The sequence below is a fragment of the Mytilus edulis genome, chromosome 3 (genome assembly GCF_963676685.1).
Source record: "Mytilus edulis chromosome 3, xbMytEdul2.2, whole genome shotgun sequence".
NCBI classification, from domain to species: domain Eukaryota; kingdom Metazoa; phylum Mollusca; class Bivalvia; order Mytilida; family Mytilidae; genus Mytilus; species Mytilus edulis.
Window position 1 is genome coordinate 68,441,062 of NC_092346.1, and position 15,507 is coordinate 68,456,568.

The 15,507-nt window shown below is 32.1% G+C and overlaps 1 protein-coding gene across 1 annotated transcript in view; it reads left to right on the forward strand.

Annotated features, from left to right (window-relative positions):
• Window positions 1–15,507, forward strand: part of LOC139517256 (lysosomal-trafficking regulator-like) — a 70,466-nt gene that overhangs the window by 6,277 nt on the left and 48,682 nt on the right. Inside the window, exons 2-4 of the mRNA XM_071308096.1 lie at window positions 945–1,134; window positions 2,165–2,244; window positions 13,936–14,101. Of these exons, the coding sequence (XP_071164197.1) occupies window positions 1,060–1,134; window positions 2,165–2,244; window positions 13,936–14,101 (321 nt within the window). The 5' untranslated portion in view covers window positions 945–1,059. The remainder of the gene's footprint in view (window positions 1–944; window positions 1,135–2,164; window positions 2,245–13,935; window positions 14,102–15,507) is intronic.

Below are 15,507 nucleotides of genomic sequence, written 5' to 3' on the forward strand. Positions count from 1 at the left end.
TATTTGTACAAGCTTTAATCAAAGTGCGAGAAAACAGCGGTGTTCGCCTTGATTTATCCTTTTTCATAACGAGTACAAATACATGTTATAATTTCCTACAATGCACAAACTGATGTTAAAGTCCACAATTTATAATATTTACGCTTAAAAGCATGTACCTTTTTTTTACCGGCGTTACAATAAAAGCGACAATATTTTAACGGGGACCGCAAAATAAACTGCAACAAACACAATGATTTTAATGAACTCGTTCGCTTCCAATAATAGCAAGATATAGGATATTTATGCGAATGCTATTTCATATCTAAATAGTAAAATGGTCGACTGAAAGATACAAGTCCTTTTTCCAGCATAAAAAAACCCACATTTGCTTTAGGAGACAAAGCACGGTTAGGTTAAAATTGATTTAGTCATTGACATTGTTAAACAATATTTGTAATTCATCTTCCGACATGTTCATTTTTAGTTTGTATCAATTAACGTCATAATCCAACTTCTTTTCTGACATCTATACTTTCGCGGACCATCGGACTTTAGCGTATGGAGGCATCGCACTTTAGCATATACCATCGCACTTTAGCGTGACCATCGTACTTTAGTGTCCCCATCGCACTTTAGAGTCCTACATATATAATATATTATATGTGTGACAAGCTGCTTGACAAGTTTTTCAGCCTAAAAGTAGAAAGATAGATTTCTTTATGGGTTAAAGATGTAGTTCTTGTATAACCAGTGATTTCAAAGAATAAACACAATGTTTGATTAATATTATTAATACATGCCCTTTTCATATTATCATTTCACACGTTAAATGCCCTTTTTCAGGATTGGCAACCTGCCCTTTTGAAATCCTAGCTGGAACACTATTACAACCATATATATTTCATTTTTCAAAAATAAAATTTTACTGCTTTATTTAGATGACTGTGTCATTATAATTGTAGATACTTTTAAAGAAAATTGTACTTCTGAGACATGTTTAACATGACCAGTTCAATCATTTTAACACCACTTCATCAATAAAGACAAGCTGACAGAGGTGTAGTAAAGCAAGTCAAAATGGCAGTTAAACTGAGTATCAAGGAAATATGGGATATTTACAGTAGTGCTAGAAAACCTCCAAATCAGGAACAGGTTGGTGCTTTATTTACATGTAGTTTTTAATTTTAATTATTGTAAACAAACTTATTATTGCTCAAACTTTATTTTGTGTTTTAGCCCTTTTCAGCAGACTTGCCCCAATTTATTTTCACAATTTTGTTGATGTATTTATGTGTAAGAGAAGACCTAAGTGTTATATTTTCAAGAGGTTTTATTTATACTTTATTTTTGTCCCCTGCATAATGTCAATGTTGGTGACATGAATATACTGGGCATCTGTCAATTTGTGCTTCCATCTGTCCAGTCTTGTTAGCACTCTCACAGGTACAATTCTTGTCAGTTTTCTACATAAATTATACTATTGGACATTGGAACCCTGTTCTTTTATTTTATTTTCTAAAGTTATTTGATTTACAGTATATATTTGTTGAGTAAAGTATTGAGTTACATTGTAAGATACAGCTCTGTTTCTTTAATATATATATTTTGTTAACTCATGAATTAATTTATGGTCAAAGCTGTGAAGTCCATGAAAATTTCTCACAAAATTAATGTTATGTATTATGTTATTTATTTTAAACTCATCATCATGATCATATGATTAAATTCTGATGAATATGACACATTCCCCATTTCCTTTCTCAATTTTATTATGGCATGTTATCATTCTGAAACAAAGATATTGGTAATGTTAGCTACACCTATTTCCACTTTCTGTTTATTTTAGACCTAACTCATAGAAAAATCACTAAATATGACTCAATTTATTTAAAAGACATACATGTTTCAAATACAATGTATTTCAAGTTCTTGTTAATTATATAATACTTTGTGTACATTAAAAAAATTTCTTCTCAAATATTAGATATGAAATCGAAGGCCAAAAATTATAATGCTGCTTGTATCTCAAAAACAAACACACTTTATTTTTCTACAATTTGAATTTATTCTTTATTGAAAAAAACCCAACTTTATTTTTGAAATGTTATGGTGAATTTTCAGGAGCAAATATCATTGATTCAATGTCACCAATTGATTATTAAAACTAATATGTTTATTACAGTTATCAAGCTTGGCCTTGGACACCTTCTTAGCACTTTGTTGTAAAGAGATTGAAGAGAATGGAGATGTACCTATTATTTAGTAAGTCATTGTACGATAATGATGAACCCCACACTTAATGCATCATTGTACCTGGTCATTATGATCTGTCATTATCTTATTTTACTCAGGTATTTATACAGTAATTCATTATTACACTTCATTTCCATTGACATGATTTGAATACATTGATTCGAATTCATTGACATTATAGTTGATTAAGAAATTTTACCCAGACTTTGACCTATTATACAGTATTTGCATTTTCCAATGATGTGTGTTTGGTTCTTCTTAGTTAAGTGATATGTGATTTTACAATTTGTGGTTTGCACATGCAAAGTAACCAGATAGAAATTAAGTACATCTGTTTATCACTAGAGCATTTTCCTTCATGGCAGGTCTACAGTTCTTTCGAATTGGAAGGCTAAAGAAGACAAAAGAATCAATTTAAAAAAAAAAAGATTCCAAAATTTGAAAGAAGAATGTATGATAAGGCAACTCTTTGAATCAGGCTTGAATTGTAAGTCACAAAGTGTCATTAACATGTAACCTTTCATTCCCCTCAATCACTTTAAAAAATGGCTGTCAATCATTATTATTATATACTGGTTTACTTATACAATATTTATGTATTTAATTTTGCTTTTTTGCTCAAAGCATTGGAAAAATTACCTCAGTGATTTATAGATCTATGATCAAAATACTCAGCAAGACAATTTGCTGATAACCTGTAACTAAAGATAGGTTAGGGATAGTTAAGACATACCGGTAGTTACACTTCTTTTCATGGTGACAAACATGTATAATAGAAGCTGGCTACATTCACAAAGTTAAATCTGAATTTATATGGAGAATGGTTAGTTTATGATCTAGTCACAACCATTGCACCTGACCTTGACCAAGTTGACCCTATTTTTAAACTATAGAGGTGAGGAAAAGAATTTGTTTCTGAAGAAATGTTCCTGCCAGTTCAAAACTGAGAATATTTGAATCAATGAAATGAATTTGAATATAACAAAATAAATAAGAAATATATCATAAAAACTAACACAATGTATGAGGGTTAGCCATGCATGGCTAGGGGGGGATTAGTTAGTTCATACTGAAATATCAGTGAAAGTTAAACCCTCTTTGGTATGGTTAATTTTCATCATACATTCCTTATCAATTTTCCAGTGTTCAAAATTATTCTTGGATTCAAATGATTCCTTGTTTAACGTTGTACCATTTTGCCATGTCAGAGACATTTTTATGCTTCTTTACAAATGGAAATTGTGCTGAATTTTTGGTTTCCCTTCTCTTACTTGAGTTTACCTCAAACAAATGTTATGAAACTTATAAACAATGCTTATTATTACATAACACAGATCTATGTTGAATTTGGGTGGCCACACTTGTACCATTCTAGAGTTATGCCCCTTTACAAATGCAAATCTTGCTGAATTTTTTGTTTCCTTTCCTTAACTTAATTTGCCTCAATCTAATGTTATGAATCTATATATACAATAGTTATAACCACAAAACTTTTTTTAAGTTTGGTGGCATCATATTTACTGTTTTAAAGGTATGCCCCTTTACAAATGGAAAAAATGCTGAATTTTTGGTTTCCCTTCTCTAACTTTATTTAACCTCAACCAAATATTATGAAATTAATACACAATGCTTATTAATACAAAACACAGATCAGGTTGTATTTTGGTGGTGGTGTCACTTTTACCATTCCAGAGTAATGCTTCTTTACAAATGAAAAAAAAACCTGAATATTTTGTTTCCGTTCTCTAACTTCAGTTTGCATCAACTATTATGAATCTTATAAACATTCCTTTTTACATCAGATCCAGTTTGAATTTTGCTGGTGTCACTTTTACAGTAATAGAGTTATGCCCCTTTTAGTGGAAAAAGATGCTTAATTTTTTGATTCCATTCTCAAACTTTAATAGGTTTGCATCAACTAAATGTTAGAAACTTCTATACAATGCTCATTACCACAAAACTGAAATCAAGTTTTAATTTTGGTGGCATTACTTGTACTGTTCTCAAGTTATGTCCCTTTATAACTTTGTATGCAAGCGGGGGCATCATCTGTGTCCCATGGACATATTCTCCATTTATTTCTTCATGCTAAAGGCACACAGGTAATGTCTTATGTTCACTCCTCAGGAAAAAGTAAAAGATTTACATAATTTGATAATCGGACAATGTCATTAGAATGTTTACTTGAAGTACATATAATTCCATTTTCAAAATTGCCAGGCAGTAAGTTCTTGAAATGCTAATTTTTTCTCAAGTTTGAAGCCTTTACATGAACAGTAGCATAATCTTTTTACAGACTTCCTGTTTGGTAATAAAATTTAGAACACCTTTGTTACTTTCAAATACATTTATGTTCCAAATTTAAGTTTATCTTAAAGGGTATTAAACACCAGCTACTCACAACCTCAGTTGACTGGCTAGTGACTACAGTAGTAGAACTGCTTAGACCACTAGGCCACTGAGGCTCCTCAAATATGAGATGAGATCTGTATGCCTCATAATTATATAGACTGTCCTGTGACCTTTTACATATCTTTTTTAGCTCACCTGGCCCGAAGGGTCAAGTGAGCTTTTCCCATCACTTGGCGTCCGTCGTCCATCGCCGTTAACTTTTACAAAAATCTTCTCCTCTGAAACTACTGGGCCAAATTAAACCAAACTTGGCCACAATCATCATTGGGGTATCTAGTTTAAAAAATCTGTGGCGTGACCCAGCTTACCAACCAAGATGGCCGCCATGGCTAAAAATAGAACATAGGGGTAAAATGCAGTTTTTGGCTTATAACACAAAAATCAAAGCATTTAGAGCAAATCTGACATGGACAAGTTGTTTATCAGGTCAAAATCTTTCTGCCCTCAAATTTTCAGATGAATCCGACAACCCGTTGTTGGGTTGCTGCCCCTGAATTGGTAATTTTAGGGAATTTTTGCTGTTTTTGGTTATTATCGTGAATATTATTATAGATAGAGATAAACTGTAAATAGCAATAATGTTCAGCAAAGTTAGATTTACAAATACGTCAACATGAACAAATGGTCAGTTGACCCCTTTAGGAGTTATTGCCTTTATAGTCAAATTTTAACCATTTTTCGTAAATCTTAGAAATCTTTTACACAAATCTTCTCCTCTGAAATTACTGGGCCAAATTAATCCAAACTTGGCCACAATCATCTTTGGGGTATCTTGTTTAAAAAATGTGTGGCGTGACCCGGCAAACCAACCAAGATGGCCGCCATGGCTAAAAATAGAACATAGGGGTAAAATGCAGTTTTTGGCTTATAACTAAAAAACCAAAGCATTTAGAGCAAATCTGACATCGGTTTAATTGTTTATCAGGTCAAGATCTATCTTTCCTGAAATTTTCAGATGAATCGGACAACCTGTTGTTGGGTTGCTGCCCCTGAATTGGTATTTTTAAGGAAATTTTGCTGTTTTTGGTTATTATCTTGAATATTATTATAGATAGAGATAAACTGTAAACAGCAATAATGTTCAGCAAAGTAAGATTTACAAATACGTCAAAATGAACAAAATGGTCAGTTGACCCCTTTAGTAGTCATTGCGCTTTATAGTCAAATTTTAACCATTTTTTCGTAAATCTTAGTAATCTTTTACAAAAATCTTCTTCTCTGAAACTACTGGGCCAAATTAAACCAAACTTGGCCACAATCATCATTGGGGTATATATTTTAAAAAATGTGTCCGATGACCCTGCCAATCAACCAAGATGGCCGCCATGGCTAAAAATAGAACATAGGGGTAAAATGCAGTTTTTGGCTTATAACTCAAAATCCAAAGCATTTAGAGCAAATCTGACATCAGTTTAATTGTTTATCAGGTCAAAATTTATCTGCCCTGAAATTTTCAGATGAATCAGACAACCCGTTGTTGGGTTGCTGCCCCTGAATTGGTAATTTTAAGAAAATTTTGCTGTTTTTATGCCCCACCTACGATAGTAGAGGGGCATTATGTTTTCTGGTCTGTGCGTCCATTCGTTCGTCCGTCCGTCCGTTTGTTCATTCGTCCGTCTGTCCCGCTTCAGGTTAAAGTTTTTGGTCAAGGTAGTTTTTGATGAAGTTGAAGTCCAATCGACGTCAAACTTGGTACACATGTTCCCTATGATATGATCTTTTTAATTTTAATGCCAAATTAGAGATTTTACCCCAATTTCACGGTCCACTGAACATAGAAAATGATAGTGCGAGTGGGGCATTCGTGTACTGAGGACACATTCTTGTTGGTTATTATCTTGAATATTATTATAGAGATAAACTGTAAACTGCAATAATGTTCAGCATAGTAAGATTTACAAATAAGTCAGCACGATCGAAATGGTCAGTTGACCCCTTTAGGAGTTATTGCCCTTTATAGTCAATTTTTAACCTTTTTTCGTAAATTTTAGTAATCTTTTACAAAAATCTTCTCTAAAACTGCTGGGCCAAATTAATCCAAACTTGGCCACAATCATCATTGGGGTATATATTTTAAAAAATGTGTCCGATGACCCTGCCAATCAACCAAGATGGCCGCCATGGCTAAAAATAGAACATAGGGGTAAAATGCAGTTTTTGGCTTATAACTCAAAATCCAAAGCATTTAGAGCAAATCTGACATCAGTTTAATTGTTTATCAGGTCAAAATTTATCTGCCCTGAAATTTTCAGATGAATCAGACAACCCGTTGTTGGGTTGCTGCCCCTGAATTGGTAATTTTAAGAAAATTTTGCTGTTTTTATGCCCCACCTACGATAGTAGAAGGGCATTATGTTTTCTGGTCTGTGCGTCCGTTCGTTCGTCAATCCCTCCGTTCGTTCGTTCGTCCGTCTGTCCCGCTTCAGGTTAAAGTTTTTGGTCAAGGTAGTTTTTGATGAAGTTGAAGTCCAATCGACGTCAAACTTGGTACACATGTTCCCTATGATATGATCTTTTTAATTTTAATGCCAAATTAGAGATTTTACCCCAATTTCACGGTCCACTGAACATAGAAAATGATAGTGCGAGTGGGGCATTCGTGTACTGAGGACACATTCTTGTTGGTTATTATCTTGAATATTATTATAGAGATAAACTGTAAACTGCAATAATGTTCAGCATAGTAAGATTTACAAATAAGTCAGCACGAACGAAATGGTCAGTTGACCCCTTTAGGAGTTATTGCCCTTTATAGTCAATTTTTAACCTTTTTTTCGTAAATTTTAGTTATCTTTTACAAAAATCTTCTCTAAAACTGCTGGGCCAAATTAATCCAAACTTGGCCACAATCATCATTTGGGTATCTAATTTAAAAAAATGTGTCCGGTGACCCGGCCATCTAACCAAAATGGCTGCCATGGCTAAAAATAGAACATAGGGGTAAAATGCAGTTTTTGGCTTATAACTCAAAAACCAAAGCATTTAGAGAAAATCTGATAGGGTTTAATTGTTTATAAGGTCAAGATCTATCTGTCCTGAAATTTTCAGATGAATCGGACAACCTGTTGGTGGGTTGCTGCCCCTGAATTGGTAATTTTAAGGAAATTTTGCCGTTTTTATGCCCCACTTACAATAGTAGAGGGGCATTATGTTTTCTGGTCTGTGCGTCTGTTCGTCTGTGCGTCCGTTTGTCCGTCCGTCTGTCTGTCCCGCTCCAGGTTAAAGTTTTTGGTCAAGGTAGTTTTTGATGAAGTTGAAGTCCAATCGACTTCAAACTTTGTACATATGTTCCCTATGATATGATCTTTCTAATTTTAATGCCAAATTAGAGTTTTTACCCCAATTTCACGGTCCACTGAACATGGAAAATGATAGTGCGAGTGGGGCATTCGTGTACTGAGGACACATTCTTGTTTGTTATTATCTTGAATATTTTTATAGATAGTGATAAACTGTAAACAGCAATAATGTTCAGCAAAACAAGATTTACAAATAAGTTTTCATGACCAAAATAGTCAATTGACCCCTTAAGAAGTTATTGCCCTTTTTAGCATTATTCATAAATTTTTGTAAATTTTTTGAAAATATTTTCCACTGTAATTACTGGGCCAAGTTCATTATAGATAGAGATAATTGTAGCAACAAGAATGTTCAGTAAAGTAAGATCTACAAACACATCACCATCACCAAAACACAATTTGTCATGAATTTATCTGTGTCCATTGTTTAATATTCACATAGACCAAGGTGAGCGACACAGGCTCTTGAGAGCCTCTAGTTTTCAAATGTTTTGTTTTTACTTTCTCATTGATATATATCCTAATTTTTTTACACTTGTAAGAAATAACTCTCAATATAAAAACTTGTGATAAAAATTATTTTAAAGGTACACATTTTGTATATTAAGAAAAAAACCCTATTTATTTATGATTATTAATAACCAAATAACACCCAGTATTACATGCACTAGTTCATGTGTTTTTTTCTGCGTAAAGGATGGTTACGTATGATGTTTGTTAATGATGTAAAAAAAGGAATGTAAACAAATTATACGTAGATAGATAGACATGTACTTAAATGGCCTTGTTTATTAAGATCTTATAAAACATTTTTAAATGCCATTTAAAATGCATATTTATTATGAATACATATTTTGGTTATACCTGTACATCTATAAAATCCCCTTGGACTGTTTCAATTACATGTAGTATGGTACATCAACTTTCAGGGTCACAAAACAGTAAGGAAGGAAAGCGTTATTAATTTTTTTTTTAATGATTTTGATTTCCTGTTTATAATAGTACGGTACATGTATAGGTATATTGACCCATAATCTGGTTGATATCTGACACTGACATCTGATAACTGTCTCTGTAAACTTTACCTTTCGGTCAGTAGCTGTTTAATTATATAAGTTTATAAAAGTGAAGTACACTATATAAAGTGGTATCTATGAGCAGTTTAAAACTACAAGAAACAGGTAGGTTCTTTCAATTCAATATATAGATTGTTATTCATTTTAGAAAATTATGAAAACTGTAAAAAAAAATTAATAATTATAGAATATGTTTAAAATTATTTTGTTATTATAAATAAAGAAAACGAGTTGTCATATATTAAATGAGTATATTATATCAATGAGATAATAAAAAGGATTTGTGTGACAAAACTTTCAAAATCAGATTGATGTGAAAACCTCAACCTGCTTATGGTCACTTCATTCATAATAATTCAGAGGAATTTTTTTTTAAAGGCTTATAATACCATGCAAATCATACAATATTATTGTACTACTGCTTTTGAAATTTAGTAAAGTTTCTCCCCATCATTGATTGATTCATCACTTTAGAATAAGGAACAAGAAGGGAAAGATGTAAAGAATTAAAAATGACACAAGTCAAAGTATCAAACGATTATAATATACTACATGTACCAGTATATGTTACCTCCCTCAATCAGTATTGTTTCTTCAGTAAAGAGCATAGTTTTTAGTGTGGTTCCTTTGTTCAACTCATCTTTCTTTAAAGGTTTGAATGAACAATTACTACCACTTGATCAATAACATGTAAGATAGATCCTTTTCTTTATAAAACTGGGGTGCTAAATTTATTTTTCATTTGTATTTCAGATATATTTAATTGATGTATCACTAACTAATGTTTAGAGACTTAATTTTTGTCAAGCCTGGGACTTTTGTCACAGAAAGCTTGACATTGGGATAGTGATCTGAGGGCTGTGGCTGGGGTGGCATTTGATAACTTCTTAAAAGCTTTATATTTTAGAAGGTGGAAGACCTGGATGATTCTACTTTGTATAAAGATGCCTCATGTTAAGAAGTTTCCGTCTGACCCATGTCCATTGCCCTTGACCTCATTTTCATGGTTCAGTGCACATGACTACTTGGAAAGAAAAAAAGTTAATATTTTTTGTAATGTTAAAGTCATAAGAAACGATTGACCGGTGAAAAATATTTTTCTACTAATTCTTGAACCAATGCATTCAAACATCATTAACTTAGTCTATTGTGCACAAATTTATCATTTTTTTTCGTGTAAATTTCGTATAATCGTCAATTTTTTTTTCAATCAGTCAGTGTTGTTGTGAAAATATGGCAAGTAATTAAACTTCGTCTTTTGAAGCCGAAGTTTAACGAGTGTCACCTGTTTGTCAACAATCGACAAAAAATCAACAAAAAAGCATGGAAATTGAGCATGTGTGTAACATGTAAATTCAGATAATAGTTTTTTTTAAGGACATGCGTATTGTGATCACCGGATTTTTACGAGATGGGTCACACTGAGGTCACTTTGCATATGGAAAATATGTCGGGGGGAATTGCTTCCTGGAAGGAAGCAATTAAAATAATGTAAACTTCTTCTAAATATGAATAAATTAAAGAATTTTCGTCAGAAAAAACGTATATGTACATTTATAGTTTTATAATGAAAACTATCCATTGAGTTATAAAAAAACATATGCATTATATTTTTGATTTGAGGTTTCTTATGACTTTAATTTCTCTGTTATTATGAATAATAGGATAACTATATTTGGTATGTGCGTAACTTGCAAGGTCCTAATGCATGTCAGACAGTTTTCCCCCGACCTTAACCTAATTTCATGGACCAGTGAACAAGGTTAAGTTTTGGTGGTTAAGTCCATATTTCCGCTACTATTTTGTTGTATTCTGTTAAGAACTTGTTGCATTTTAGCCATAGTGGATATTTCTGATGGAAATTGAGATGAAAAAGTCTGTGAATTTAATTATCTATATTCACATTCCTCAAAACTTGATTTTTTGAAAATTTATTTTTCAGAAATGAAAAAAAAGTTTTAGGGTCAGGTTATATACTAGGGTCGGTTAGGTAACTGGAACCACACATATTCTTTTATGTGGCCTTACTTTCATAAGTTTCAACATAGGGAAATAAATTTGCATTGAATATAGTGTAATAGGTCTAGTATATTAGGTGTATGGAAGGATTGTAAGGTGTACATGTCCAACTGGCAGGTGTCATCTGACTTTGACCTCATTTTCATGGTTCTTTGGTCAATGTTTAGATTTCTTGGTTAAATCTATTTCTTAGAAACCATAAGCAATAGGTTAACTATATTTAGTGTATTGAATGATTGTAAGGTGAACATGTATTTCTTGTTTGGTTTATATGACCTTGACCTCATTTTCTTGGATCCTTTTAAGTTTATGTGATAGTTGTAGTAAAGCATTATATTTAGGACTATCAATATAATATCAATAATTAGTAAAGAAGGCGAGACATTTCAGCGTGTGCACTCTTGTTAAATATTAAATATTAAGTTTAAGGGGTACTATTAGTGGAGAGACACATTCTTCTTTTAATTGTGAATGATTTTATCAGTAAACTTTAATTGTAGAACAAACTGTAAAATTATGCTGACACAGAGTTACAGAAGGTTGAAATGTGAAACCAACCTTAAACTTAGATATAACTTAAGAGTACACACATAATGTTAAGGTCAATATGCAGATTATTTCTGGATGAAAAATTATTAAATTTAACTTGTGTGTCAGGGTTTGATTAATTATTTAGAAGGGCAAATACTGTCATAGTAGATAAACTAGTTTGATAAATAACAGCATATTTTTTTAATGATTTTAATTAGTTGCTAAACAAAACATACTTTTTAACCTTTAATTTTTCATAATAGTACAATATACAATAAATATTTCTGTAGCAGTGCAACATAGAGAAGCTTAAGTATGGGTATTTGTGATTTTACTGTGTGTCCTTAAAGATCCTAAAAAGGTTGCTTTGCGTAAAAGTTTCTGTGCTTGGACTGAGGAGTAAAAATCATACTTAGCCCTTAAGATTCTCCAATTAAGTCATGTATATATTTATCCACTATGCATGCATGGCCGTGACTTATTCCAATAATATTCAAACAGAAGTTTTCATATGACCCCAAATTTTTTTTGGGTTTGAATAATGCAATGATTTTGTCATTGGCCTTGTCTTCGTTGTCGTCTTTATTGTCTGAAGACATATTTGTTTTCCATACAATAACTTTAGTTAAGTTAATGGATATCTATGAAATTTTACAAGAATGGTCAATACCACTAAAGGAGGGTTTGGATTGGTTTTTGGGGTTATGGGACCAACAGTTAAGGAATTAAGGGCCAAAAAAGGACTAAAAACAAGCATCTTTGTAGTTTCCAGACAATAACTTGAGTGTATGTGTATGGATCTCTCTGACATTGTACCACAAGGTTCCATATCACAAAGGGATGGCTGGGATTGAGTTTGGGGGTAATGGCATGTACAGAAACACATTTACTGATCAACAAAGGGGTGTTGATTAAAACTTATTGATGCTTTTGACCATTCTCTGAAGGTTGATGCAGGGTGCAACAAATTTGTTCTAATTTAGAAATACTATCTTGTCAAAATTTTCTTAACCTGAATAACTCAGTTGTTATATTCTGCTGATCTACGATTACTAACGTAGGAGAGATCGATTACGGGGAGGGACTGAATTATTCTGGGATGAGTCGATTTCTCAACTTTGTTACGTAGCTAACAATTCTGCTGATGAAAATATATCCTCTGATGGTACAGAGGTGGTGGAATGACTTAGACAAGATCAGCTACATGTAAAAGTATAAGCTTTGGAAAGGTGCTTACCACTGTTTGATGTTATTTTAAAAGACAATTAAAAATGCAAACATTTGAAACTTAATTTTGATTAATATTCAATTTCCTGGGAGGCACTCTTTATAAAATCTTATTTTAATGAAACAATGAGGCTACACAAGATTTAAGGATGCACACTTGATTAAAGGATGATATTTGACTGGCCTTGACAGAGTTTTAAAGCGAGACTTAGATATGCTGTTTCCTGCATACATGTAGGCTATGGCATCAAGAATGTAATAGTTTGTACATTTAATTAGGTCAGTTTAAGGAGAACAGTCAAGGATATTTGATATGCAGTTCTATTAGCTTTTACACATCTGATTTCCATGAAGATTATTTGACCCTGCCCCTCAGTCATTGTCTATTGGCTTTGAAACTTTTACTTAGTAATATAATACCTATAATTTATTAATGACATAAATAGATACTGGTAAATATAAGATAATTGATCAATATTCATTCAAACAAGTAATTTGGTGCAAATAAATTCTAAATTCTTGCTTGATTGATACCATTTGAAAAATCAAATTAGGCGCAAAGTATATATCTCTTGAAAAAAAGCAATTTGCGCAAAAGTACTGCAGCCAGGAAAACCGTGTTAAAAAGTAGATGCATTATTATCTGCTCTTGCTTCTGAATTGTTTGCCCTTATTTATTATCTGGCCGGTATACCAATATGCAGATATTGGGCAAACATTTATTTAACCCACTTTTGATATTGCTAAATTTAGAATTGGTTACCTTTATGAATTAATTTAAAATAAATTCATCAGATAACAAAATTCAATGTGTTTAATAATTGTTGAGTTTGATGTTAAGGTTGATGAAGAAGGAAATATTAATCAGGTATGATTTATTATTTCCTTAAGAATGATACATTTTACTTTTAAAGAAAATCTGCCTCATGGATGATTTTTGTTCGGGTGAAAGTGGTTATTATTGTTTGTTTTTTTTTAGTGGGTTTTGAAAAATATTACACTAATTACCATGAGTTTGTATCTGTATTAGATTAGCAGTAACAAATTTAAACATTTGCGCTTAGCGCTCAAACTTTATTCATTAGAAATAAGAATGATATATCAAATGATTTTCAATTTTTTTATCTCTGTTTTAGTGACATGAAGACCATTGTGAATCAGCTGTGTAATGAGTTTATGAATGACATTATCAGGATCACTAACAAAGCAGACGATGATGGTGACCCAGCAGCACTGGAATCTTATCTTGTTAAAGACCGAGGATGGCAGTTACTGTATGTCATATATAAAAATGGTATTCAGGTATGTTTTACAAGTTACTTAGTAATATTATAGTTATATACTGGTACTCGCATTAAATATATATGTGCATATATGACATTTGCATATGACTATTAGAAATCAGATTTGCATATTAATTTGTCCCTTTCTGGGATATGTGGTTTGCAGTTGTATAAACATATAATTCCCATTGATGCTTTTTGGCACCAACTTGTGGTCTATTCATTTTGAAAGCTTTGCATGATAAAGTGTTGCCATTTGAATTTAAACAATTGAAATTACAAACAGGCAAGCCATGTAGCAGTTTATGTGAAGTAGTAAACATGTAATATTATCACGAAACTTTATGAATGAACATATCTAAACATAAACTATTAAACAACAGCCTTGATGGTCTCCTGTAGACCTTATGTGCAGGAGATCATGGGATAGAAAATTTTGGGCAGATCAAATCAATGACTGTTAAATTGGTATTTGCTGCTTCTATGCCAAGTACAAACAGCATTTTAGAGTAAGAGCAAAGCCTGTTTGGCTCTGAGTCTGTACAATGAGTCCGTCTGAATACGATGACTCGTCTTCTTGCAGACTGTTACCTTGTAAATTTACTAGCATGTTAAAATTCTTTCTAGTCATATTAATCTTGTACAAAGTAGGATTCATATTCATATGGCACTAACATGCTATGGCATTAAACATGCATTTAATTTGCAACTAGAGGTAAAAATAATAGCCATCCATCCATCCATCCATCCATTCATTAAAAAATTGATCAGTCTTGAAATGAATGATCACCATTCTTGAGTTTTGAGGTTTACATAGTTTGAGGCATTTTGACTCACAGAAGATGTAATATTCAGGCGAAATTTTGTCACATCAAATTTAAACTGTAAAGTATTTGTCAAATAATGGTTAATGTATATTTGTTGGTCGACTAATACATTTTTCTGTAGGTAAATTCAATTTTTAAATCATTTCATATAAAGTGAATGTGATGTCAGCATCCCATGTTGTCTAGAAATACAAAAAATGGAAGAAAAAAAAAAGATTTATTCTTATGAATGAAAACATGTAGATATATCAGTGAAAACTTTTACTAATTCTTCAACAGTCCATTGTAACATATGCAGTTGATAAGGAAGTTTTCACTCAGACAATGACTTATGATAGGATGAATAACAATGAATAAGGAAATAATGCATGATTGCACATTTTATACTTTGTTATTTTAATGTCCAAAGGTCTGTTTGGATTGAAAAAATGCTTGCATGCAGTTTATCATATTCTCTTTATTTTACAAAATATTATCTATGTCACAATGATGTTGTACAATGATTGAAGTTTTCATTTATGAAGAAGTTTTTAATTGCACAGTGATTTATTGTCATATGTCAGAGTTTTCTAACTCTGTATTGCTACTTTCACTTTTC